General features: G+C 40.3%; 1 protein-coding gene across 2 annotated transcripts in view; it reads left to right on the top strand.

Annotated features, from left to right (window-relative positions):
• LRP6 (LDL receptor related protein 6) overlaps positions 1-26471 on the top strand; it is a 117810-nt gene that overhangs the window by 58051 nt on the left and 33288 nt on the right. Inside the window, exons 4-7 of one of the 2 annotated variants that reach the window (XM_069003430.1) lie at positions 3618-3814; positions 4558-4689; positions 12292-12688; positions 13180-13351. In XM_069003430.1, the coding sequence (XP_068859531.1) occupies positions 3618-3814; positions 4558-4689; positions 12292-12688; positions 13180-13351 (898 nt within the window). The remainder of the gene's footprint in view (positions 1-3617; positions 3815-4557; positions 4690-12291; positions 12689-13179; positions 13352-26471) is intronic. The other variant, XM_069003431.1, reaches the window with a different exon arrangement.

Here is a 26471-nt window from a genome sequence, read left to right on the forward strand (position 1 = left end):
TTCCTGCTTTAACTTGTTTATTGTTTGTTTCCTTTATCTTCACAAAGTGTTTCACAAGACTCTTTAACAGAATAAGACTAGAACAAAGGTGGATGTATTTAAATTGGATCTATATTTTCTCCAGACAGTAGAAAACTCTACCATAGCAAGTATTTATTGTAATGGCATCTCTGATTACTGTGATGATAAACAATTGTATTTGGGAAATCATGATATTCCACACAGAATTTAATTTCTGTGGAAACTGCTTGTTTTCTCTGTCTCTTCTCACCTTCCTTCTCGGCTGTCCCTTTGTGCATTTCCTTCCCAGCCAACTCAACAGAGATGGTGGCATTTTAAATGTCAATCACCACCCAGATTTTTAAGGCAAATTTGCGTGATTATATGCCTGGCACAGGGAAGATTATTAAAGTTAGTGTGTGCTTAGTACCATCTAATATAGAGCCAATTTGCATCTTGCTGAAGCCCTGGAGATGTCTCCTGAATGAAGAACATTACTCCTTATCCCCGGCTGTCACTTTCCCATCGTCTCTGGTGTCTCTTTCTAAGCGAGACTAATGATACAAGTGCAGCAGTCTGAAGGACCCAAGGAGCTTGGTGAAGGATGATAGGATGGAGTGCCTTTTGCTGTCCTATCACTTGTTCCAGTCAAGCCTGGCCTGACAGTGTAGTTGCCACCAAGGACTGTCAGGTCCCATGAGCCCAACTGCACCTGCAGAGCTGTACCTGGAACCCAGAGCAGGGCCAGAAATGTGGAGACCTGTCTGCTCCCTGACCCTGTGTGGGTCACCACCCTGGAGGTGAGAGGCACCTGCTCCCACCAACTCTGTGCAGCAGCTGAGTACTACGGGTGACACTCTGGTCCCCTTCATCCACCTGGGTGTATTTAATAAATAATTAGTCAAGGCAGAAGTCGGGACCCCTCGTCTTGCTCACCAAAAGCAGAGCTTTGCAGTTCCTAGTGTAGGTCTTGCTGAAGCATAGCTGCTCACAGCAGCCCTCAGAATGTCATTTCTTGCTCCCTCTCTTCTTCCTTTCCCTGTTTTTTAACAGCTGGGCTCTTCAGCTCTTTCCTCCTGCTCCTCATTAGGGTGTGGGGGCTCATTGAGCTCAACTCAAGCCACTGCTTCCATGCTGGCAGACATCATATGGCTGCTGTTCAGCAAGGCTGCAAGTGTGGCCCGTGGAGGATATTCCAAGGGGGAAAAAGCCCTGCTGGTTTTGCTGGTTGGAAGTGAGCTATCACCTTGGAATGGCTTGCTGGAAACAAAGATTACAGAGTACATGTTACTGGTAATACTGATCTTAATGAGATGCAAGAAATACACACTTGTGTTTGGGCCCAAAGCCATCTTCATGCATTGCAACTTTATATCTGCTGAGAAAAATAATACTAGTTGAGGAGTAATTGCTTCAAGGCGGTGACTGACAGCACAGTCAAATGAAGGGCTCCTGAATCTCTCCAGATAAGGGCTGGTTTAAATAAGGGTCACAGTTCATCTGATGCATTGTCATATGAATAGATGGTTGTCTGAAAGTTAGGCATGTCTAACAGCAGCTATTGTACTCAAAGATTTATTCCCACTCGTGGTGGGGTATGAATCACATGTAAAATTCCACTGTCTGGGTTTTTGTTTGTTTGTTTGTTTTATTGGTTGGTTTTGTTTTAAAGTAAGATAGTTAGAATGCTTCATAAAAATGTGGCTTTTCTTGTTATGGGAATGCTGTCTTTGGTGCAGGTTTGGTTATAGTGAGAGTTTTGGACTTACTGCTTCTGTTTCATATGACAAAATGTCATATGTGTCATTTGTGAAATGTCATACAATATGTCATACACAAATACTTAGTCTCCAAGCCTGATCTAAACTAAAATTCAAATCTGAAAACATTTAGGCTTTGGGGGTAGGGTTGGTTAAAATGTTTGCGGATTTAGAATGCCTTTATTCTTGGTATGGTACTGGAATGTGTTGTGTCATTCTGGCTTCACTGTTTGGCTGGCAGGTTTCAGCTTTAAATTATGGTACAATAGTCTTTTGTAAGGTGCTTAGTTGGTGCATTTAATTAGAAGCAAATATATACCTGACTCCAGACAGAGATAAGAAAGAAAAGATAATATGTCCTACTTCTGAGTGCAAAATACCAAGAAATAGAAGATTTCGTTTGGTGTAGAATTGGAACACTAGAGTGACAAGCAAGGGAATCTATATCTTTTTCTCATAAGTAGAAAAAAATAGAAGCTTTAAAGATAATGCATCTTTTCCTAGAAGCTAAGGTGAAAGAGCAGTAATGACTATAGTCTCTTTGTACTCAGTCACTGGTAGAAGACACCTTCAAGCTTCTTGCTTTAATATACTCTTCTGTTATATTTTAACAGCAAATATTTGGAAAATAAGAATATTTTTGTCATCTGTTAACACACTTCAGCTAGACGTATTTCCAAAAGTGATGCCTACGGTGTGGGGGTGTTTTCTCAGTAAATGTATGGATAATTATTGTCTTCCCTGCAAGAAGAAAATTGGGAAGCTAGTGTTCATAGTGTGCCTTTTTCTGAAGGAGTAGCAGGGCTGTGTGTCAATCCCTTATGCCTCCAGTTCAGGAAATGGATGGTGATCCCCACTGTCCAGCAGGAGCTTGCCTAGGTGGGAACGCACTTCCACTTAGGCAATTAAGAAGAAAGGAGGTGGGAAGAAGCACTCATGTAAATGGTACTTGTGTGGCCCTGCTTTGAGCAGGGTTTTGGTCCAGATGACCTCTGTAGTCCTCTCCGTCTTAAATTTTTTCTGTGATTCTGAATAAAATAAAAATAAGAATTGAGCTACTTAATTCCAGTTCTGAGGATCTTAGGTACGGATAATTAGTTTCTACATCACAAGAACCTAGAAAAACTGTCTTCAGTAATGTTTGTGCTGCATTTTTGTGATGGCTAATGAGCATGTCTTTGTATATATACATAAAATATATGGGTATACTCTTTAATTTTGTTTGTGAACCTGGAGTGGCAGTGACCCAGTTTGCTCAGAAATGATACCATTACTATGGCAGAAAATCACTAGAACTCTGATTAATGGCACTGCTTAAAATAAAAACAATAGTTTAATAATTCTCATAATAATGAAAGTAACTTTAAAGGTTTCTTTATAGTGAAAAACTACTTTAGAGTATTTTTTTTGATGGTTCAAAAGAGCAAAACTGGAAGAGATGGATGGACAGCTAATTGAGCAGTTTTTCTGAGTCTGAAATCAGCTAAGGCTGAAATTGGTGGACATGGTAGCAGTCAGGCTTGCATAAAATCAGCTAGCCTTCCCCCAGCTTCATGAGGTGGCAGAGAGCCCTACAGGTATGGACTGTTCAAGAGATGATAAGAAGTATCCACAGATCTAAGTAAGGATTTCAGTTAGCATCTCTTGGGCTTCTCAGTATCAGAAGGCAGCCTGAAAATAGTATTCCTGTGTTGTTCCTTCATATCATTCCCAAGAGTGGGGGCAGTATATTAATTTCCCATAAATAAATAAATACAAAGTTCTGATCAACAGTACTCAAACTTCTTTTCACAGAAGCTGTGTTCAGCATTCATTTTGAATGTTTGAGCATTCATTTTCTTCCCTGTGCTCTACTAGGCAAGCAGTGGTTAAAGGCTCCCTTCCACATCCCTTTGCTTTGACACTGTTCGGGGACACGTTGTACTGGACTGACTGGAACACGCATTCGATCTTGGCCTGCAGCAAGTACTCCGGGGAGGACCTGCGTGAGATACATTCCAACATCTTCTCTCCCATGGATATCCATGCCTTCAGCCAGAAGAGGCAGCCAAATGGTAAGCTGTCTTGCTTTCTTTTTTTAATTGCGAGTTGGAACTGATTTGCAAAAGTCTTAATTAGTCTTTCTGTATGGTGCTGGGTGGCTTTACCCACGTCATGATGCAATTTTTCCAGTACAGAGAATAGCAAAAGACCAAAAGGGAAACCAGATATTCTCTACATTTTTTGCAGGGATTTTTAAGTGCAAGAAAACCCCCCCATCTCTTACTTTTTTTTCTGCCTGAAGACACATTTATGCTGTTGTCATATTTTTCTGTTTCCTGTGCCATAATGTCAGGCAACACAGTATTTTTATTTGTCGAAGTGGTAGTTCCTGAGTGGAAAGTAGTGTTAATTTGGCAGATGACACTAAGCAGGACTAGCTCTGTGTAGTAACCACTGTCTTAACCATTGTTTTAAGTTACTGTGTTTGCATTTTGGTTTTACGTATACACTCAGCACCAGTATGCTGAATAGTTTTTAAAAATGAGAAGAGCAGAGCTGAAACGAGGTTCTTGTTTAGAGCTAAGTGCTACTTTCCCAAGAAGGGAAACATTCAACATTCGTGCATTTTGGTACCATAAATACCCCACTACTCAACACTTGGAAGTAATTTTTACTTGTTCTGTGTTTATCATTTCCTCCTTTAATCTGTGTTGCTGCCACTGCTTCTACCACTCAAATGCTGTATGTGTCTTAACACATGATATGAGGTCAATGGTTATCAGAAGCATTAATCTGTGTGATTTATGTTTAACAGCTACAAACCCATGTGGAATTAATAATGGTGGCTGCTCCCACTTGTGTTTGATGTCTCCTACCAAGCCCTCTTATCAGTGTGCATGTCCCACTGGTGTGAAACTTCTCGAGAATGGAAAGACCTGCAAAGATGGTAGGCTTTGTTTTAAACAAATCCTTTAGATTAAGCACAAAGTAGCTTTTTGAGGGAAAGGGATTCTTCCAGTTGCACTATATGATGTTAGGGGTGGCAAATTCTGAAACTATGTTTGCTTTTGCAGTACGGATAAAAGTGATTGGAAAATGCCCTCTACATTTTAAAAAACGAAGATTCTCATGACCGAAGGGCAGGTTACTTCCACTTATAAAATTTAAGTTGCAGTTCTGTCTCTGTCACTAACTCTCTGCAGGTTTTGGGGGGCTCTGTTGTTCCCTTTTCTCAGAGAAAAAGATACCTACCTCCTCTGTTGTCTCTAAAATGTTTCTGACATTACTGATCATTAAGTATTTGGCTAATAGGATTGCACAACAACCCCTTAATTTTTTTTTTTTTTTAAATCTGATGTCCATTTATTATACACACATACACCTGGAATCTCTTTCTGAAAATAATGCCCTGTTTTGAGGGGTGTTGAAAGCCCTAAAACTCAAGACATGATCAAGACCTAGAGCTGCAAGTGTTTACCTGAAACTGCTTTTAGTTTCTCATTGTGGACTAATGTACATGATTTTAAATTGTTACATTTTGTAAGTGTAGGTCTTGTGATGTTGTGCTGTGGTTGCTGTAGTACACTAACAGGATCAAAATTAACACTGGGAGATAATTAGCTGGATCATAACTAACCATCTTTTATGCAGACCATCTCTCTAGGACAAAGGTAAATGGAGGAAGAAACAATATAGCAGAGCTTAGTGTAAATAGGCCAAATAAAATGTATACAGAAATAATTTTTTAATTGGAGTTATATATTTTAAAAATTATTCCAGGCTTGTCAGCTGTGTTCAGAGTTTTCTTTAATTTCATGCTATTTCATGCTCTCTGCTGATTATTTTTGTGTGTCTCTGTGAACCTTGTTAAAATAAATTGTTGCTTTTATGTGAAAAACAGCTCCCAATTTAGCCTGGCAGGATTGTTTATAAGAATTTCCCAATACACAAACAAGATGTTTTTCTTCCATTTCCCTCAGTATAAGGAGAAGCTTTAATAATGCTGCTGTGGGTTGGTTATATGTAGTCAGAATGTGACATGAATCCATGCGCTTGTTCAAAAATACTTGATATGCACAGATAAACTCCAGTGTGTCAAAGTAAATTACCAAGGGTAAGTAAAGGAATGGTATTAAAAATCCACCCCAGAACCTTATTAAAAGGATTTCTCATGCAGAGATACTCAGAATCATCAGTTCACTTTTTTCAGCCACTTTTTTCTTACATCTCAGAATTTATAACTGTTGCTGTTTTGTCCCACTCCCTGAACAGGAGAAACCAAATTTTATGTTCCCAGTCAGCCATAACATGTATTTGGCTTACAGAATATAAACCCCCACTGTATTAGAAATACTGTTAACCAAGTTGCTACAGTATGTTGTCCAGTTGTATGCAAAAAACTTTATACAAGAACATTTCTCTTACGCTTGTCAATATCATGTTGCATTTTAAACCACCATTCTGGTGCTGTGTCTTTTGGGAACATTCTGCCTCTGCCCTTTCAGGCAAAAAAAAAGGGTGGGAAGAGGGGAGAAAATTTGAGACTTTTTATTTAGCTTGGTCTTAGAAAGGAGACAGCACATAACGCAGATGAAACAACCTACTCAAATTATTCGTCAGGTCCATTGGTTTTGTGCAGCTTTGATCCTGTGCAGGGCTAATTTCTGACATATACAGGCAGCAGGTTCAGCATTTAGAGCTGAGCATTCCCCAAAATAGTGATTTTTTTTTTTTTTTTTTTTTTTTCCACTCCTCTCTCCCTGAAGAGAGGTGCAGATCCTAGGCTTAGGGCTTTTGCAAGTGACCTACAGCTTTCCAGAGCTCTTCAAGGCACAGATTCCCTAGAATTTCTTCCTGTAGTTGCGAAGGCTGCAATTATTGATTCGGGGGGGGGAGGAGAGCATGGCACTTGAACAGAGCTAGAGCAGCCATAGACCAGAGTTCAGGATATAAATCTGGATGTGTCTCTGTGGGGACTTCCTTTCTTAGGCTCCTTGAGGACCCCTGGGAAGTAAATTTGTTTTCTCATTTTTCAGGTGTGCAGGGTGGGGGGTTGATTGTAGTTTCTTGGGCTGGTTTTTTCTCCTTGTACTTGCCTGTTCTCTATATCTGCTATGAAAGTAGAGCTGAACCCTGAGAACTGAACATTTTTACCTTGGATAGTCTTAGTACAGCTGTAATGCTGCAGTGCTGATTAAATCTCCATTTGCAATTAGAATGTGTACATGACCATGGGAGAAACTGGTGCCTGAGAAGTGAAGAAAGGTGAAAAATTAGGCTGAGTTTCTCTTCTTTAAGATGGCTTTGCCATCTAGCAGTAGACTAAAATCAGACTGGTTCCTAAATCGAATTGTTTCATGATGAAATGAGCCTCTTTGAGAAGAGAGCTTCATTTCACGCTGCACTGTGGAGAGTACTGGCCTGCGCTGGAAAGATTTTGATGGGTGAATTCTGAGTATGTGTTTGTGGTGTTTGCAGTGCTTTGGCATTGACAGATGATCCTGGCAGCCAAAGGTGAGACTGGCTGACCCTCCCTGAGCAGTTTCCATGACAACCTAGCGTTTTTGAATAATCTTGGTTTATAGGAAATCTTTTCCTCCCTTGCCTTTCTCCCAGTGCTAGTTTCTCCATTTTTGGTAGGGTTTTTTTAATCATACTATAGAGGAGTTTTACTATTCCTTGTAAGATCTGTGAATGTAATAATACACACGCATTCCAATTTTGAAAGACTTCTCCACAGTGTTTCAGGAAGGGGTGGTACCTTAAAATAAAATTATTTCTTTTTCTAGTACCTGATAATACAAATCAAAACAGTGAAGTAAACTGAGATGTGGGCTTGTAGCAAGGTTTTCGTTCCCCCAGTGCCTAGGTGAAAGTTTGTAAATCCCTGTCCCTCAAAGAAAAGGGAGGCAAAGTAAGTCACCCTTTCTGAGCACCCAGGTGGGACTCAGGTCTTCTACTAGAGAGCTTTTACTTCCTTGTGTTGTATTCTTGGTAATTTACTGTTCTTCTGCACAACATACTGAGATTTCTCTTTTTCAGTATTGTGTGTGCTGCTTTTCTGAGTTTGGCTGTGCTGCATTTAAATGATCTTTTGATGGCTGCAAGACAAACCTGAATTTTCTTATAGAAATGAGTTTGTCATTGGAATTATATTCTTATTAGTGCTTGAAGATCTCTCTGTCCATGTGCTCAGCTTCTCTCTTTGCCTGTAAGGAGTTTTATTGTGTCTTGCAGTTGCTCCTGCCAATAATGAAATGTGGTTTAAACTGAGAAAGCCAGTGATGACTTCAGCTGAGCAAGGAGGTGTGAGTTTCCTCAAGAAGAAATAGCAGTGCTTCACACTTGGATTTCAGCCTTGCTTTGGCCATTCTGTTCTCTTCCAGGAAAAGGTCTTTATATTGCCCATGGATAGTCACATCCTATTTCCCTTGCAGGCCTGGAGGCAGGAACCAGAATTTTGCACTTCCTTTTGCAATTTAGGGCTGTCCTCTGCCTAATGTGCTTTGTCAGGAATAGCCAGGATCCCGATTTGACAGACACCTTCATTCTTTAATTTCTTTTAAAGGAAAGAAGAATTTCAGATGCATGTTCTTTTGCCTTTTTAGTTTTAAGGCTGAGCTTAGATGAAAAACTTTTTTTGTATTGTCATATCAGGGACTCTTTAACAATAGTGTCTTTAAAACCAGGGAAGAACATTTAGGAATTAAGTGTTTTGGTCAAATGTGAAGTATTTCTATTTGGGATGTATTAATAATCATGATTTCTCAGATACAGGGAATGCATTATATATGTCTTAGGTCTAGCACTTCTTTTGTATGCATTCCTGAGCATGTGTCTGTGTAGCTGAGCAACCACTAATGGCTTTAAAGTTCAATAACTTACAAATGACTGAGGCCTGTATATCATTGAGAAGATGTAATTAATTGTAAAGGTTAGAAGGGCATTGGACTTAAAGCTGTGCCATTGTTGTATCTGCATGCTTGCTCTGCTTTCCCCTTTCTCCCCCTTCCCTTGTCTTCAGCTAGCACACAGATTTAAATTATTTAGAATTTTAATAGTGAATTTTTGAGGCAAGTATTAGTTCCAGGACTAATGTAATGCACCATCCATGAGCTTGTAATCCCAGATTTCAAAGTGCTTAGTAAAAGTAGGCTAAAGCTCTCAAAACTAAGAGTCTGGAGTAAGGCTTATATGTCCATATTTAGACAAGTAAGGGACTTGGCTTTCAAAAAATTGCAAACCATCTTGAATATCTTGTGTCTTGAGGCACTGCTAAAAAGAATCTTGAGCTTAGTCCACAAGTTGAATGGTTTAGAAAGAGAGGGAAAACTGCTTCAGGTCTGCATATGTGTGCCAAGGTCAGAGTTCTAGCTACAGCCTCCATGCATCCTTTGAAAGCATCTAAGCCAGCTGAGGTTTGAGGTGTTTTATATGTTTGTGACTGGTTCCAGTTCTCCTAATAAGTGCTGATAAACTGAAAAAAAAAAAAAAACAAGCCAAATACAAAGTTATGCTTGCATGCAACCTGCATTGTCTGTTTCTTCCTTTTTATTCTTTTGAAATACAGTTCTGTACTCGCAATATTCTCTCCCTCATGCTCATCATCAGAGGCTCAATTTTTCTTATAGAGGCAAGGCAAGAAGTCTGGAGATCCTGCTGTCATCTTAGCTTTTGCATCATAACTGGTCTTTGGAGTAGAAGTGAACAAAATTGGTAGATTTTGTCATGTCCTGGCAACCTTGAGTACCTTGAGCATCTTCTGAGTGGTTATCAGTGCCTAGCCAGGTAAACTTTGCACAGCTGGTGTTTGCCACAGTTTCGAGACCACCTGGGGTTCTTTTCCCTGGCTGTTACCAAGGCGGTAATGGGATCAGTCTATAAATACGCCCAACTCTTGCATTTGTTAGTTTTGCTATTGTCAGGACAAGCCTGAAGGTATTCAGAGTGATCTTTCCCTCAACCTGCCTGGAGGTGTGGTGCTTCTCTGCTGCTCTGTTTCTTTTTCCTGAGCAAATGACTGCTGATCTAACTAAGCAGCTGAGGTGTTAGTTTGCAAATGTTTGGGTAATAGCTCTGAAGTAAGCTTTAAACTTTTTATTGCCTGGTTGGAGGGCTGAGGGCTGATGTTTGATGGAGGGATTGGAATGCTGGCCAAGCCCCCAGATAAAGACCATGACATTCTTAGCTCTGGGTTCCAGAGCACAACCGGAGTTAGCTGAAAGCCAGTCATTTCCCAGTGCTGAATTAAAGCTTAAACACAGTGGGTTGTTTGACTAAACAACAGTGTTGCAGCCTGAAAGCAGGATACTGAAGCTGTTGAAATGGGTCATCTTTGGGAAGAATAGGAAGGTCAATTGGTCAATTTTATGGGTGAGTTCGAGCAAGGGCATGGTAATACTGAACTGAGTCTTTCCGGAGACCTGGCTTTGGTTCTTTGAAATAACTGTCAACTTCAGTCAGAGCACACAAATTATTTTTAGGGATTATGCCTTACACTTTTTCTATATGTGGTAGACGATCTGTATGTTTTGAACTCTGATGTTAGTGCATTTGCTCAACTTTAGGTTTACTTGATAGTGCAAAAAAGTTATCATTGTTTGGGGTTTTTAATATGTTTGTCATTGTTTTGTTTAAAAGGCAGGTTGGATGAATGACTGCCAAGTTGCTAAGAAAATGTAGGGATTTCTTTCTTCCTTGAACCTAAATTGTTGGGGTTAGTTATGTACTACTACTTTCTATGACCATAATGCATCTGTATGCTTAAATCAATGCTGAATTGTTTGTTGTATTTAGTATCAACAAATACAGGTGTACATACAGACTTCTGTGTCAAGATTAGTTGCTTCTTTACAAAAACCCTTCTAACAGGCCTGTTTTCCATTGGCTATGTCACATGCTTTACAGTATTTTGAAGGATACATAGACATGTAACTACAGGTTCCCCCTTCCTGATTAATTAATGTATGAGAGTTACTCACTGGAAGAACAGTTGAGTAGTGTGTACATATATTTCGGACCACAAGGTGTTTTAGGGCAGAGGATCCCAAAGCTGATCTTAGTCCATTCTGGACTACTAATCAGAAACACTTGTAATAATATACTCAACTTCAGTTGTTGAAAGGTGCTGTTTACTGCAGCACTGTGAAAGTGTCTTAGAGGCTTGTAACACACTGAACTTGCTGTAAATGAAGCAATGGCTGTTTTGGCATCTGTCCAAGGTTTGGCGTGCAGTGCGGTTTCAGCTAGCATTGACATCAATTACTGCCTTTTTTTAAAAAAAAGTTGGCATTAGACGCCAAAATTCTTCTTTCACCACCAGCTTGCTTACTTCAGTTGTTGCTCTTTCAATCTTCTAGCTCTTATTTACACCTCTTACATATCAAAATCGAGACATGGACACAATGTGGCTTGGCGATCGCTCATTTTCACTGCATTTTCATGCATTTGTTTTCCTAAACCTTCCCCACCCTCCCCCTCATCCCCCATCAGTCCCTGCCAAAGCCTGTCCTCTCACTCTTTGAGGAGAGCCATTGCACCACACTTTCCCTGCAATTATGCATGCATTTTTCACCTTAGCTCAGGCTTCCTTCGGGCCTGAGCTGCTCTTATCTCCCTAAAACTCCAAACTGATAAACCAGTTTAATTGGAATGGGGTGTGGTGGTTGTTTATCCTTCATTACTTTGAAATCTGGTGACATAGACTAGAAAATGAAATGAAAATGAATTAGATTAGACAGTAAGTGCAACTCATTGATAGTACCATTAAACATGCTGTGTTGCCTATTTGAAAACATCTTCTGCAGTGCAAGCTGATTTTAGTTATTTATTTTGATTCTGACTGTTGACCCAAAAGCCAGCAAGGCTTTTGTGTGCTTTAGCTCAAAATTGCTTTATAAGACACTGTTATTTATCTTCATATTTTCAATAAACTTGTTCTTAACAAATGTGGGAGAAGGTGGCAGCTCTCCTGGTCTGCATGGTCATTGCGCAGTGGTCTGTTCCCAAATCTGACTCCTCCACTAAGAGTTTCTCAGAAGAGGTTTACTTGTGGTGTTCTACATTACATTTTTTCCATTTATCAGGGGTTGTTGAAACATGCAGCTTGTTTGTCATGGCTGTCCTCTCACCAACAGCAGCAAACAGTCAGTAAAATATCTGCATAACTGATTTCTCATCGAAGAGGTTGCAGGCCATCTGTTGATTTGCATAAAATAGCAGCATAGCTGTTGCATATCTATTCAGTAATTTGGAGGGAATGATATGGACAGAGAACACGTGCAACATGATACATTCTGGGAAAGGAAATGAGTGCTGAATTTTCTCTGTAAGCACATCTGACTTGTCAGAAAAATAAGCAGAGACATTGTGAGCAGCTTCACATTTGAAGCCTTGGAATGGAATTCTGTGCTGGTGCCCAGCAGTTTGGTTTGGTCCTGTGACATCAAGGTAGCTAGACCATGTTGTTGGGAAAGGACTCTCAGTTTCTCTATTTGCAGGCTTCTTGGACAGTGTTTGCAAGGTGTTTGTGTTTGTCCTGATCCTGCAGGTGCCACTGCATTGCTGCTCCTGGCCCGCCGGACAGACCTGAGGCGCATTTCCTTGGACACCCCCGATTTCACGGACATCGTGCTCCCGCTGGAGGACATCCGCCACGCCATCGCCATCGACTTCGACCCTCTGGAAGGATACATCTACTGGACGGACGACGAAGTGAGGGCCATCCGCCGCTCCTTCCTCGACGGCTCGGGCAGCCAGTTCGTGGTCACCGCTCAGATTGCACACCCTGATGGCATCGCTGTGGACTGGGTGGCCCGGAACCTGTACTGGACGGACACCGGCACGGACCGCATCGAAGTCACCAGGCTTAATGGGACCATGAGGAAAATCTTGATATCAGAAGACCTGGAAGAACCCAGAGCTATTGTACTGGATCCCATGGTTGGGTGAGGAGCTGTTTGTGAGCATTTTTAAAAATATTAGTCATGCAAAGAAGATACCTCTGTCTGCTTCTAGGTAGATAATGGAATGCACTGATAAACTTCTGAGCCTTCCAAATGAAAATACTGGGATTCTCTGAAAGTTAAGGCTCCAAGGCACAAGGATTGCTGCTCTGTTTTGACCACCTGGGTAGTCATCTTATGTGTCTGTGTTTTATTATTTTTAAAAATATTTTTGTGAACTGCGTGGATCTGCTTGTTTATTCTAGCTAATAGTGCTGGTTACATTGTCTTGCTGAGCAGACTGGTACAGGAATTTTGTGTGCTTACATGCCAATTATTTCTCAATGGTTTGGGCATCCTTACGTAGGTAAGGAAATATTTTTGGTTTAGAAATGTAACTTTCTGCGTGCTATGGGGTTTTGGGGAAGAGTAGCCCAGAAGAATCTATAAGAATATTGGAGGTTTGGATTAATAAGATTTTGTTTCCTTTGCAGGTACATGTACTGGACTGACTGGGGAGAAATCCCAAAGATTGAGAGGGCAGCACTGGATGGCTCAGACAGAATTGTGCTGGTGAACACCTCGCTTGGCTGGCCAAATGGATTGGCACTGGATTATGCAGAAAGCAAAATATACTGGGGAGATGCCAAAACAGACAAAATAGAGGTTTGTAATTGCACCTGCATTTTTTATTCCATGAAGTTATAGAATGTTGTTTTGCTTTTCTAAGTGTTCATATTCTGATACAGCTGGGAAAGGATGAGGATATGGTGGTTGAGTTATGCTTTAAGAAACAACTCTGTCCTTCTCAGCCTTTGGGCAAGTTACTTGCTATTCTTCCCTCATTTTTTGTGTAAAATAGAAATTATATCCATGTAGTAGAGCTGTCTTTGTAAGAATGCGTGATAAGGACTTGTTAAATAAGTCAGTTCTTAGGTCATCAGGGGAAAAAGCTTTTTACTGGGATTAATGCTTGTCATTTAAAAAGTTATCTTTCATTCTTTGCACTGCTCAGTTTAGAGCCTAGTAAAACATATTTTAAAGAAATAAATCTTATTTCACATATAATCATTTGTACTTCCAGAAATCCTCTATACTTTGCATCTCCCTTGTTTTATTAGAGTTTCAGCAAGGGCATAGATTTTCCTTTCTTTCTGACATGTCCTGTTGAAACTTTTAATTTAAAAAAAAAAAGGCACTTTTTCTTCTCTCCCACACTGAAAATCTCATATTTATTTTGTTGGGTAACATTTATGGAACAAATTTGACATTTATTATCTGTCAGTCTTTGAGAAAATAGTATTGTTTAGTATTTGATCAGTTTGCTGTCAAAAGCTTTTGTTGGAAGCAGAAGACTTGACTGCTACGTAGCACCATCTGCCTTTGCTGTATCCTGGTCGATTTGCCTTCCTTTGATGAACTACAGCTTTCCCTGTTCATTCCTAACCGTCACAAGTAACTTTTAGCACTTATCGTATTAGGCACAAACATATCTTTTCTAGACTTACAAAGTTGTTTTTACTTACTTGTAACTACAAATAAGTCAAGGTGGAGTCATAGTCATGTGCTGGAAGGTCACATAACTGTTACTTCTCCTTCAGAGCCAAAGTAACTCCAGTCCTGCAAGGTGAGTTGCTTTGAAGCACTACTTCGGAGAGCCTCGGGGAGCAGTTTTCTTTGTCCTGAAAACAAGATTTATAGTCTGTAGTTCACCTAGTATTACACCAGCTCTGAGAAAAGAGGAGAAAATAGTCTTAGGGATGTGTAGAGATTTATTTATAACAGATTGAGCGCTTCAGCCCTGATACTGTCTCAGCCTTGAATGTATTTTGCAAAAGGAGAGTTAGGCATTTTTCACCCTCATGTTTGCCAGAACACTGAGATTCCGTATTCGTTAATAACGATTCTATTCAGTGCTGGATCAGTTTGTGGCAGAAATTTTCAGCTAGATCAGTCATGAGCTCACTGCTGCAATTCTGTCAAACTGGCCAGAACACATCATAGAATTTTTATGCCAACATTACAGTGTCTGTGGCAGGACAGAAGACACCTGATTTGGCACAGAGGTATTTGGGACAATTTCCATTTCATTGTTCTTCAATAAGTGTAAGCCAGCAGAATGAATTTGTTCCAGGTAGTCATTTAACATCTGTGCAGGGCATCAGAAAAAATTTAATACCTAAGATTTCAGAATTACTGGTTATTTTTTCCTATGAGTCTCCAGGTGTTAGAGTTATATTACTGCTGCTGCTTTTTTTAAAAAAGTTAACATTTGTTAACTCCTATCAACGTGCAGTAAATCTTGAAACAGTCTGGCTAAAACCTTTAAAGCAATAGAGAAGTTTTCCCACAGTTTTTCTTTGGTGCATTTGGATTTTAGTTTTGTTTGAGGATGTGGGTCTGTGTTTCTTAATTCCTGAAGGTGTTCGTTTAGGCATATGTGACATAGAGCTATTTTGTATAAGGTGACCAACACTTCCTACACACACACCTTTTTTGACAGAAGAAATTGGTCCTTGTAACTAATGTGAGGTGGTGGGTGCAGAACAAACAAAAGCAGATGTGGTAAGTTGTTGAAATGGTTGCAGATGTTAAAAGTTTACATGTGTTACTGGGAAGACTGGGTAAGTTGGTGGAAAGGGATTCCACTGCAATTTAGTGGCAAATAGAACTGCCTCTGAACTACAAATCACTGGACTGTAAATTGCTGTAGAAGGAAGGAGTCTTCTTGAAAAAAGTTCCTGTATGCATTTCCTTTGTTCTGCAGTTCTGTGAGTATAAGTGTTGATTATTCTCTGAGAAAGGATACTGGGATGGGTATGCCTTTGGATGAAACCCATACAGCCTCTCTTCTCCTGTGCTGAGGCCGTTCTGTCATGTTCTTCCTTAGATGCAATGCTGCTGCTTGCTAACTGCGCTTCAGAGGGGCTAAAAGGGGTTGAAAATCAGTGGCCCCTGGTGGTGATCAGCACACATGTTCAGTGTGGCTTGTGCAATTAGTAAAGCATGGAAGGGCTCTATAGGATGAAGTGGAGGGTGTCCATCCAAGAGAATGGTTCAGTCTGAAGTAGATTTTTTTTTTTTTATCCACACCTGTCATGATTTAGGGATGGTGCTCCCCAGTTTAGTTCTCCCACTGAGACTCTCCAAACCACACACCTCTCACTTCCTCCAACAGGATGGAAGGAGAATTGGAGGCACAAAAGGCAAAGATCACTGGTTGAGATAAGAATAATTTACTGAAAATAGCGATAAGAAAAATAACAGTAACAGCATAATAGTAAAAACAGAAAGAAATGATTCTCATAGAATGTCCCTGACGACAGACAATTATGGATGGCTCCCTCTTGCCCTGCCACATTTCCTCAATTGAAGGAACTCCTTCTCCCTGGAAGAGAGTCCCCTTTCCCCACTCCCAGCAATGACTTGAGGTGGTACAGAATAATGTCCAGGTCCTGGCCATGCCTCCTCCTGGCTACTGCAAAAATTAGTCATGTCCTGTCCAGAACCCGGACATTTCCTACCCCTTATTTTATACCATGCACATCATGCCCAGGCCCTACTCCTTCCAACCATATTCATATATGTATATACACACACACACACACACACAAGTACAGCTCTCACTTCTGTAGTCAATGGCCATCCCCCCCAAGATATGTGTTGAGTTCATTTAGTCCATGGCTATGGGTTCTGTCCATCCCAAGTGTCTCCCAGAGCAGGAGGACTGGTATGATGTTGGCTGGTTGCAAATTACATCAGCAGCTCATGACTGGTGTATCTGGAGCAGTCCATCCTCATTGTCCATGGGAGTTATGGCATGCAGTGGCAGTGTCATTCAGCAATCAGTGTTATACAATTCAGCATCACAGACTGTTCTCACCCAAAAATCAAATCTCCCTCGGGTGCCCATTGTATTTCCCCATCCCTCTGCATCACCCACCAAGTGCACCCCAGTCCTTGAGCAAAAACAATCCCATGGATGGGTTTGCCTTTGCTGGAGGCAGGACTGATCCAAACTGTCTTCCCTAACACATTCCTCATCGGCACCACAAGGACTTCATCCCCTTCTACAGTATGTGGAGGTTTTGATTGGGCAGGCCCAGCTCGACTGGTAGAGCCTCTGGTGTTAACTAGCAAGGTGGCCTTTGCTAAATGTAGATCCCTATCTTAATCTGTGATAACTAAAATATTACTAACGTTTCAAGTCTTTCCATTTGCTCACACTGCCTACTCTCCAATGGCAACCAGGAATCTTGAGGAGATTTGCTATACTTTCCATGCCTTCACCATCCATTTTTTTATATCAGTGTAATAGAAGATGCTTTGGCCTTCAGCAAATGTTCTACATTTATATGTGAAGAAAGGACACTGGCGTAAGTGCAACAAAGCAGGGTGTTTGTAACAGGATCCAAAGATGAAACTTGGAACTGGACATAAAGGCATCAGAATAAATGCCCGGTCCCTGCTTTGCTTCATGTGTTTATATGTAGTTGAAAAGGGGAGGGTAAAAGCAGGAGAAGCACATTTGTGTACTTGCCTCTATTGCCTTTAAGTAGTTTTTCATACATGATTTTATATACTTAGTGCTTTTATCATTCTTTTCGCCTTTGCATGTGGGATTCCTCGGAACCGTTATTTAATTGCACTGCTACCAAACTGAATGTAATTCTTGCAAGCCACGTTTCTGGTTTGTTTGTGCTACATATGAGTTTTTACTATTTATTTTTTACCCAGTGATTCATGCTATGCTGTTCTGGAGCCCCCAGACGATAATAAAGCATCAGCAGGGGTTAATGGAGACTGGTAGGGGGTACAGCAGGGAGCTTTTGTTCCCATTTTATCTGGCAGCCTGCAGCAGGCAGAAGCAGGCTGTGGCTCAACAGCTTCGTCATTTATCTCGGTCAGGTTTCACTGCTGATAAACTTCTATTGAAATGGATGGCTGCTATTGTGCTTACCAGTGGGGAAGATTTCTCATTGACTTGCTACAGGTTTAAAGCATTTTCCTGCCGTGCTATGAGGTTAAAAATGTATGATCTGCTCTGTTGAATTGATCTTGTGTTTTCCTGCTCTAGTGAATATTTGTGTTCTTGGCACGTACACTACCTGTTTTAAGGCATAGGTTGGTTTTTTAAATGGTCAGCAAAGCTGGTATTGATAAAGCAATTATAAATGGCTGCATGCATGTGTGGCTGTGTGTGTTAAGGGGAAGTCATGATGATATGGCTGATTCCTCTTAGTTTTTCGGTCTTTGCTTCTTTTTTCTTTATTCATCCTCTCCTGTTCTCCATTCTCGGAGCCAGAGATGACACCCACTAACACCTACTAGTGGTGAGTGTAAAGAAAGGATTTGCCTCCTGCTCAGATCTCCAACCATTATCTAGTGATTTTTGAGTGCAGCTCTAACTTGAAGTGTTTGTGCACTCCCAAATCTATTAGCCCTGCCTGGCATTACTGTCTGTAATCCTCATGATTAGTATGGAAAGTATTACATCCTGCTGTTTTTCAGCTTAAGTACACACAAGCATTCAGAACCTAGCCTTGCTGGACAACAGAAAGCAGATGCTGCTAAGACTTTTTAGAGCACAGAAATCTTGAACAGAGAAGACATTTTTGTCTTTGACCTAGGAGCTAATAGTTTGGCATCTAGAGAATGCTCCAATTCATATTCTAATCCTGAAATTGCAGGGCTACATTTTCCTCCGATGACAACTCCCTCAATTTTACTGCCACCCTAATAAGGAAATTTTGTTTTCTAAGTATACACCATTTATTTTCTGACTGAGAACTTTTGTCTCATACCTTAGTCTTTGTACTGTGAAATGCTGATAACTTGCAAGCCTGGTTACTGATCCTACCTTGTCCGCCCTACTTGAAGCACAGGTTTGAAAATTGAGAAGTGGAATCCATTGTATTCCTAGCTCTTGAACACAGCTGCTTTTGTGTAGTTGCGTTAAACTTTTGCAGGTATATATATAGTATATGTCAAGTATATAGTCTATTTCAAGTATAATTGAAACAAATACTTGAAGTTGCTTTGCTGTTTACTTTTGGTTTGGATAGTTGTGGCATTCGGGAATTTCATTCAAGAAAAAAACAAGTATGTGCTGTAGAGGGTAGGGACAGATCCCTGTACTCCATCCCTGTTTCAGAAATTTAAAGCTTACTTTGTCAGGGTATTTCCAACTATTTCTTAACACCTGCTAAGCCTGTATTAAGAAAAAACAGATATTTTTGAAATTAGTAGTAGAGTAAGGATTTATTTTTTAAAAAAATAAACAGTATTAGTTTATACTTGGTATAATTTTCATTTGAGAGGTTTCTTTTGAACTTCTGAATGAACCTAAGGAAGAATTAAATTTTGTGATGCTGACTAAGACAGTAAAACTGTATTACAAAGCAAACAAGTGACAGCCACAGACAACACATTAGTAAGGTCTCTTGGCTGTCGAAGAGCTGGATACAAGAATTTGAGTGGTCTCCTGTCAGGGACTCTAAATGCTGAGTCAGAACCTCCTGGCATTGTAAGCTTGTTACAATTAAAAACAAAATTTTTTTTTTTTGCTTTGGCTTTTGAACATGGGGCTACAGAATTGTCACTTAAGAGATGTACTTTTTCACAGAATCATGGACTTGTAAGGGTTGGAAGAGACCTCTAGAGACCATCTAGTCAACCCCCAGCTGTTATAATGCAAAAATAAAAAAGAAGAAACATTTAGAACATCCATGCTAGTTTCAAATCGGGAACATCAAAAGTTACCTTTTTATTACTTTTGATAAATTGAGACTACCTAAACAAAATTCAGATGTGAAAAGTGTGATTATTGAGACCTTACATTACAAGCCACTTGTGCAGAGGAGTTCTCCAAGAAGTCCTGAGGGATCTGCTATTCACAGGCTGTCTTGCTTCCTGGGACAGGGATGGGTTCCCAGCACCTCGTAACACAAAGAGGCTACTGAGGGAAGCTTTAGGAACTCCTGCTCAAGAGTAACCTGACTCTCTGATCTGAGTACTAAACATGGTATTTTTCTAAGAAGTGAAATTACTGCCTTAAAAATTATGTGGAGAAGACTTTGACATTCAGTTTTCAAATGGTTCTTGTGTCATAGATCTACAGTTCATCCTGAAATCCGTAGTGGGTTTCATCTCATGAGATGTAGATACATTCAGCTCAGTTAAATTCCCTTATGTTGCCTTTATAAAAAATGCTGGAAATCAGCACTTCCACACTGTAAATGTTTAGAAATAATTAGATGAGTCCTACTCTAAAAGCACCTCTTTTTTTCTGTTACCTCTAAAGAGAGCCTGGAACAGCCGTGTCAGAGGCAGGTGCCCACACTCAAGACACATTAGAGCAGAAAGTTGTGCTGACTGCTCACATTGGGAATTCAGGGATGTTTCTTACAACCTTTGCTAAAAGATGAGCAGTCCTGGTTTGCCACTGATGGCGCTGAAAGCCTCCCCATGGCCCAGCATGGAGCTGGTTGGAGTATAACTGTTGGATCTACATTCATATGTCATACATGCTTCCCAGATTTTTCACACTGGAGTTAGGAAATTGTGTTTTGGTTTACGCAGGTGTCTCACCTAGAAAGTAACATGCCTCTACTAGTAGCCAGTATTGGTTACCTAATGGAAAACACAGAAATCCCTCAAACCAGCACAGCCAGAGCCATCAGCTCACCTGAGTCTGACATACTTAAAATATTTCATGGCAAGCTGGGGAGCAATGTGAAGAGATATTGAGAGATACTGAGCTGTCATCTGTGTTTCTGATTCAGATGAGTACTGTTGGTCAGTCCACTATTATCCCTTACTCTCCAAAATTCTGGATTTTTTTTTTTCCCTCCTTTTCACAAGTTAAGTTGCATTACAGTAAAAAAACCTGTACTGATCTTGGACCTGAGCTGCTTTGGAAGTATTCCCCTGACCTTGCAATCCTTCTCAATAATGATTGAGCTTTCTTCACACAGGTTTCTTCCTTTGCTGTGAGATTTTGTAGTCTTAACCTGAACATCTCTTCTGGTCCCATGCATGATCTTGTAGCGTGGCAAAGAGTCTGTGGAAAAAGGTGGAAAACCAAGCTCTTGGACGTGCAAGACCCTTGGAATTTAAGTGATTTAGCAAATAGGAGCAGTTGAATCAACTTTAAAACTTACTGCCACCAAAGGTGAAAAGTATCTCGTAACTGGCTGAGTCTCTCACTGGACTATTCCCTGAACCACTTGGACTTGGTAAAACAGCAGAAAACTTTCCACATGTTTTCCCTCTATAGTCACTTATGAAGGAGTCTGGAACACATCGGGTTAGGTAGAGAACAAATGAAAATTAAGTTTCTGGGGCAAGGCACTGAAAGAACCTTGGGAAAGAAGAGCACAGAGGCTTTTGCCCATATACAAGAGCATCAGGAGCTGTTATGCCGAACTTAATCTTGTAAAACTGTCCCCCCCAAACCCACTGTGAGGGTTCAGGTTGGTCTTGGCTAGTCTGGTTTACATTCTGCAAAGTGGTGTGTGTAGCTGCCCACAGGTCTTAGTTGCTAAACAGTAAGTTGCAAAATGCAGTCATTCGTTTCCTTTGTTGCCCCCACAGCCTATGCCCAGGTAACAGAACACTCCCTGACTGCTGCCACTCCACCCTATGGATTACATACCAAAATTAATCTCCATAGCAAAGCATTTTTAGTCACCTGTTTTACCACTGAATCTTCTCAGAAGAGCTTCTTTTTTCCCTGTGAAAATCTCTCTTCTCATCTTACTCATCAATTTGACTCATTTTTTTGTCTTAGCCTGTTCTTTACAAATGCAGGGGTTTTTTTCTGTTGCATGAGATTGCCTAGGAGATGTCATATGTGATTGTCACAATGGTTCTAAAATCCTTTCCTTGCCTACTTGTCACTTTATCTGACTTGAGCCATTTCATTAAAAACTGAACCAATTGTTTCTAAAATTAAATTCCGTTGCAGAGAAAATGTTTCTGCTGTTGGCATTGATCAGTGAGCTAAGAAAGTTGTTCTGTTGTGAAAGAAATGAGCTTATAGCAGTGTCTGTAGCCTGATAGAAAGGATATTTATGAAGTTAATCTCTATACTGTTTGTACATACTTATCTTCACAGCAGTCCTATTAGGAATATTATCCATGCTCAGAAAAAATATATTTTGAATTCTGTGGAAAAATTGTTAGAGCTCTAAAAGAAACTGAGGGTGTTGAGGAACTGTTAAATTAGAAATTGTTAAAGACTATTATAAAACAATTAACAGTAAGAAATTTATGGAGTTGGCTGGAGGCATTTGGCTTCTGAAGCAAATCCAAAGGGTTCCAGGGATCTTTTCTGCTGATTCCTCAAGATTTCACTGCAATGAAGAGAGGACTTCCCATTTCATTCCTTAATGTTTTAGAATTGAGGGGAAATGCTGTTAACAGTAAGTCAATGATACTGACAGAATAATTTCTTCAAACTTAGTTGAAAGTTTCAGTTGTTCACTTAAAGAGAGTGTAGCTGATCAAGACTTTTTTTAGAGGGAAGACTAATAAAACTGGAAATTTAGACAAGATATCTCTTTGTTTCTCTCTTAGAGCAGCTGTTTTGTAGTAAATACATGTGTTAATTATATTATACTGCTGCAGCCATAACAGTAAAATTATCCTGAAATCCATAGTGGGTTTCATCTCATGAGATGTAGATGCATTCAGCTCAGTTTTATGTTTTATGTTGCTTAGAAAAGTAAGTTGAAAATACATTGTTCTCAAACCCAGTTTAAAAAAAATGCAAATATAACGATTAGAAGGCATTCTAGCTATCTTTTAGAGTTATTTTTAAGAGATGCTGCCCAAGTTTCTTTTTTTTTCTTGAACCAAATAAATCTAATGAGTGTAGTGTTGGTTTTCACTTTCCTTGTAAAGATTCATGTACATTTAGGTAGACAATGAACAGTCATATCCCTGATTCACATTGCCATGAACTGAGTTGTTATTTGTTGCATCAAACACCATGTGTAAGTATTTACCTCTGGATAATCAGGGCTGAAGTAACTAAGCCTTGAGTGTGAGTATTCCTAAATTTTTTTAGGTATAATGCAAGCCTTGCTCAATTATGTTATGTCAGAATATCTGGGATATTTGTTTTGAATTCAGTATTTCAGGGTGTTTTACAGTAATGCTTCCTTGCAATCATCTTAAGCAGATCAGTGTTAATGATCAAACTCATGAGAAACTCACCCTTTTACCTCATTGTTTTAAGTTGTATCTATTCCTGTGGTGCATTAGCATGACCCATGTTGAAATTGTGAAGGTGGTAATGCTTCCTGATGATTTTCTGCTGTTTTAAACTATTGGGAGAAACCCAAGTTGTCATTGGAATGAGGTAAAAATTGAAGGTCTGCTCAGGAAGAGTTTACCTTTTATTTTGGTGACATTTGCTTCTTAGAAACCTGTGCCAAATGTCTGGGGTTTTGTGCATGCTGTAAGATAAACCGTGACTATACATCCAGAGTATATTTCAACATGTTCCAAGGAAACAACAAGCTAGTGTGTTCTGCACTTGTGGGACACGTGACTTGCAAAGCATTGCCACGGGGTCAGAAGGCTTTCTAATTCCTTATCCTTCCAGAAGAAAGATGAATGCTGCAATTGCGTCCTTCCTGTGACTCAGTGAGGGGAACTGCTTTCCAGCTGTGGTGCTTGATAAAAATTTTGTAGAGCTTGGGCAGCGATGGCAGTAGAACTTGAACAGAGCAGTTGAGGTCCTGCATATTAAGTGGGGTCTTCTGGCCTCTCTGAGCATCAATAAGATGGTGCTGGTAAAGATGCTGAAGTTCAGGAACCAGTTATGGCTAAGGTAACTGTCATTTGTCCAAAAACAGACTGTTGATTTTAAAAATCGGGGCTTAGGTTCAAGTATCTGAAATTAGAGGAGCTTATGGATTTTACTGGAAGAGTTGTTTGTTTTAGGGGGAGTTGGGTTTTTGTTTTACTGATGCGTGTCTGTGAAAGAAATAATATTCTGGCAACATCTTGTAGTGTAGCTGGGGACTTACAGTCCATCACAGAGGCCTATTCCATGCTCATAAGTAATATATTTTTGAAGGTAGTGTTACCAGGTGTTGTTTATAAATTTTCATTGATTGTTGACTTCCTCTGCTCCTGTCAGCCAGAGAAAGAGCTTAGCATGCATGATATTTAACCTGCTCCCCGATCATTTACCACTACATCCAAAAGTGGACCTAGGAAGCTACAGGTCTGTTAGTCTTATTGCAGCCCCTGGAAAGAGTTCTCCTAGAAACCTGTGAGCCAAAGGAAGCAGGTGATGGGGAAAAGCCAATGCAGGTTTACTGAGGGCAAGTCATGCCAGTGTGCTGCTGTACAGTGAAGGCAAACAGGATCCTGGGGTGCATCCATGGGGACATTGATCATCCCACTCAGTGCTTGTCAGGCCATACCCAGCTGTGTCCAGCTCTGGTCCCCAGAATTCAACAGAGATGCAGGGAGAGTGGAAAGGGCCTAAGGGAATGAGAACCTGCCCTGTGAGGACAGACAGAAAGGGTTTGGCCTTTTCTTCATGGAGAAGAGAGTGCTCATACTTTTCCAGTATTGAGGGAGGAAGGAGGTTCTCCAAGCATATGGAGCCACATGGAGAGGACAGGGGCAACTGCTGCAAGGTGCACTGAGGGAGGTTTCATCTTAATACAAGAAAGAAATACTTTACTGAGGTGTGGAGTCCCTCCCCATTACTAGCAGTTTTCTTGATCTAACTGGACAGGATGCTGGATAATCTCATCTAGGCTTCTTTCCCACAAAAAATTGGACCAGATGATCTTTCAGGGATTCTTCCAACCTGGGCTCGTCTATGATTCTGTGGTTCTATACTGAAAATTCAACTGTGCTTTTGAGTTAAGATGAAAGGTAAGAGTTTGCACTCTGTCACCTTCATCTCAGTCTTGGCACCTTCTAGAACTGGGCTCTTAAGTTTGGTATTGATCTAAGTATAGCCCAATAGGGACAGATGCTTTCAGTGATGAGCATCTCCTCAGTGCTGTGCACATAAACCAGTGCACATCTGCTTAGTCTCTGCTGCCTCTGGCCTTGGTACACTGGACCTGAGGGGACTGCTTGTCTGCACAGTTCTGCCAGGGTCCCAGCACAAGCTCTAAGCAGAGCCAAACATGATAGATTTAATAGAGATAGATTTAATGACGGAACTCTAGACTTGGAGCAATCAAGTGGCAAGTTTAAAGTACCATACATTCAAATCCCATATTATCAAAAAAGTAAATTCACTGCATTAGCCTATCTATCACAGTGATTACTGGTATTAGGAGTGAATTGAATGCAAGGTATCTGATAACAAAAAAGACCCTCAGAATATGTCACTGTGCGTTCCAGTCTGTAACTTTAAATTAGAAGTAATGCTTCAAAGTTGTTATTGTTCCTACAGATCACTAAGTACAGCATTTTAAAATATGACTACATTTTCAGCAGTAATTCACTTACTTTGAATAAGTTGTATTTTCATGAGGCTATAGGTTTACATTCATTATTGTTTTAGGATAAACAAAGCCCTTATTCTACAAGCAGGATATCTGGTATTTTTTCTAAGGCCGTACAATTTTTGCACTTTTAAATTTTTTTTTCATGGAACTACTCAGTCTTTCAGTAAAGGTGATGTTTGTGGTTCCACCACATCTGTTTCCTGTTGTAGCCTATATTCTCAGTGTGATTTGCAGTATTCAGAATGGCCTCAGAATGTGAAACTCCCACCACATTGTGGTTAAAAGCAGCATAAACCTCTGGAGTCACTGCCTCGTAGCAGCAGAAGGTGGGTTTCTTTTATGTGGGATTCTGTGGGGATGCGTTTCACTGTGAGGAGCTGGGGAAGGGGAAGAAATCTGTAAAGGAGCATGGGCTGGGACTTGGTTGTTGTCTGAGTTTCAGTTTGTGAAAAGATGATGCTGAAATCCCTTGAAATTGGTTGATAAGTGATTGTTCCTTTTTTCTTTATTCTTCTTGTGCGTATCATCCCTACATCCCTTGCCACTTCCCTTCTGCCTTACACCAGACTGTTTGATTCTGTAGCCAATGGGTGTAATTCTATTGAAATCACCTAACATGCAGCCAAAGTCAGTGCAGACAACATGGTGCCATGGAAATATATATATATGTGGTGGTAGCTGGCTGCTCGTGGGCAGATGTTTATATTAGGCAACATTGTACAGATGTGCTCCGGTGAAACTGCAGTGGGAGCAGAGTGGCAGGTAATTAAGTACTTTCAGAAAGGTGCGTGTTTTGTCTAGGAGATGTAAAACTGTCTTTCAAAGTAGCCTTTATGTGTCAAAGCAAAAACTAATTAAAAGCAGATATGTCATCCTTAAGTCCTCCTCTTTTCCTGACTCTTCAGTATAGGGGGAAGCTTATTTGAACAGCTCTCATTTTAAAGTTTGCCAGAGAAAGTTCATCTCACACCACACACCTTCCAACTAATTCTCTTTGCTGGTAGTTAAGCACTCCATTAAATAGAGAATTTTCTTTCTTTTATAAATACAAGGCAAAAAATATAATTGCTAAAAATGCTACTTTGTGATGGTGATGTTTTATTGCTTATTACTGTGTGGTTTTAGTTGGTTCACTTTGTAACATCCATTCATTCTGTGTATCTTCTTGGTCTGCTTAGCAAGCACTAATTGCCATGTATTAATTAGTTGCAAACACATGGCTTATCTCTGCAGTTTAAGGGGGAGGGGGAAACAAGTCACCGCAGACAAGTCATCTATTTTTGAGATGCATGTGC

Source organism: Aphelocoma coerulescens, chromosome 1A, assembly GCF_041296385.1.
Source record: "Aphelocoma coerulescens isolate FSJ_1873_10779 chromosome 1A, UR_Acoe_1.0, whole genome shotgun sequence".
In the NCBI taxonomy this organism is placed as follows: domain Eukaryota; kingdom Metazoa; phylum Chordata; class Aves; order Passeriformes; family Corvidae; genus Aphelocoma; species Aphelocoma coerulescens.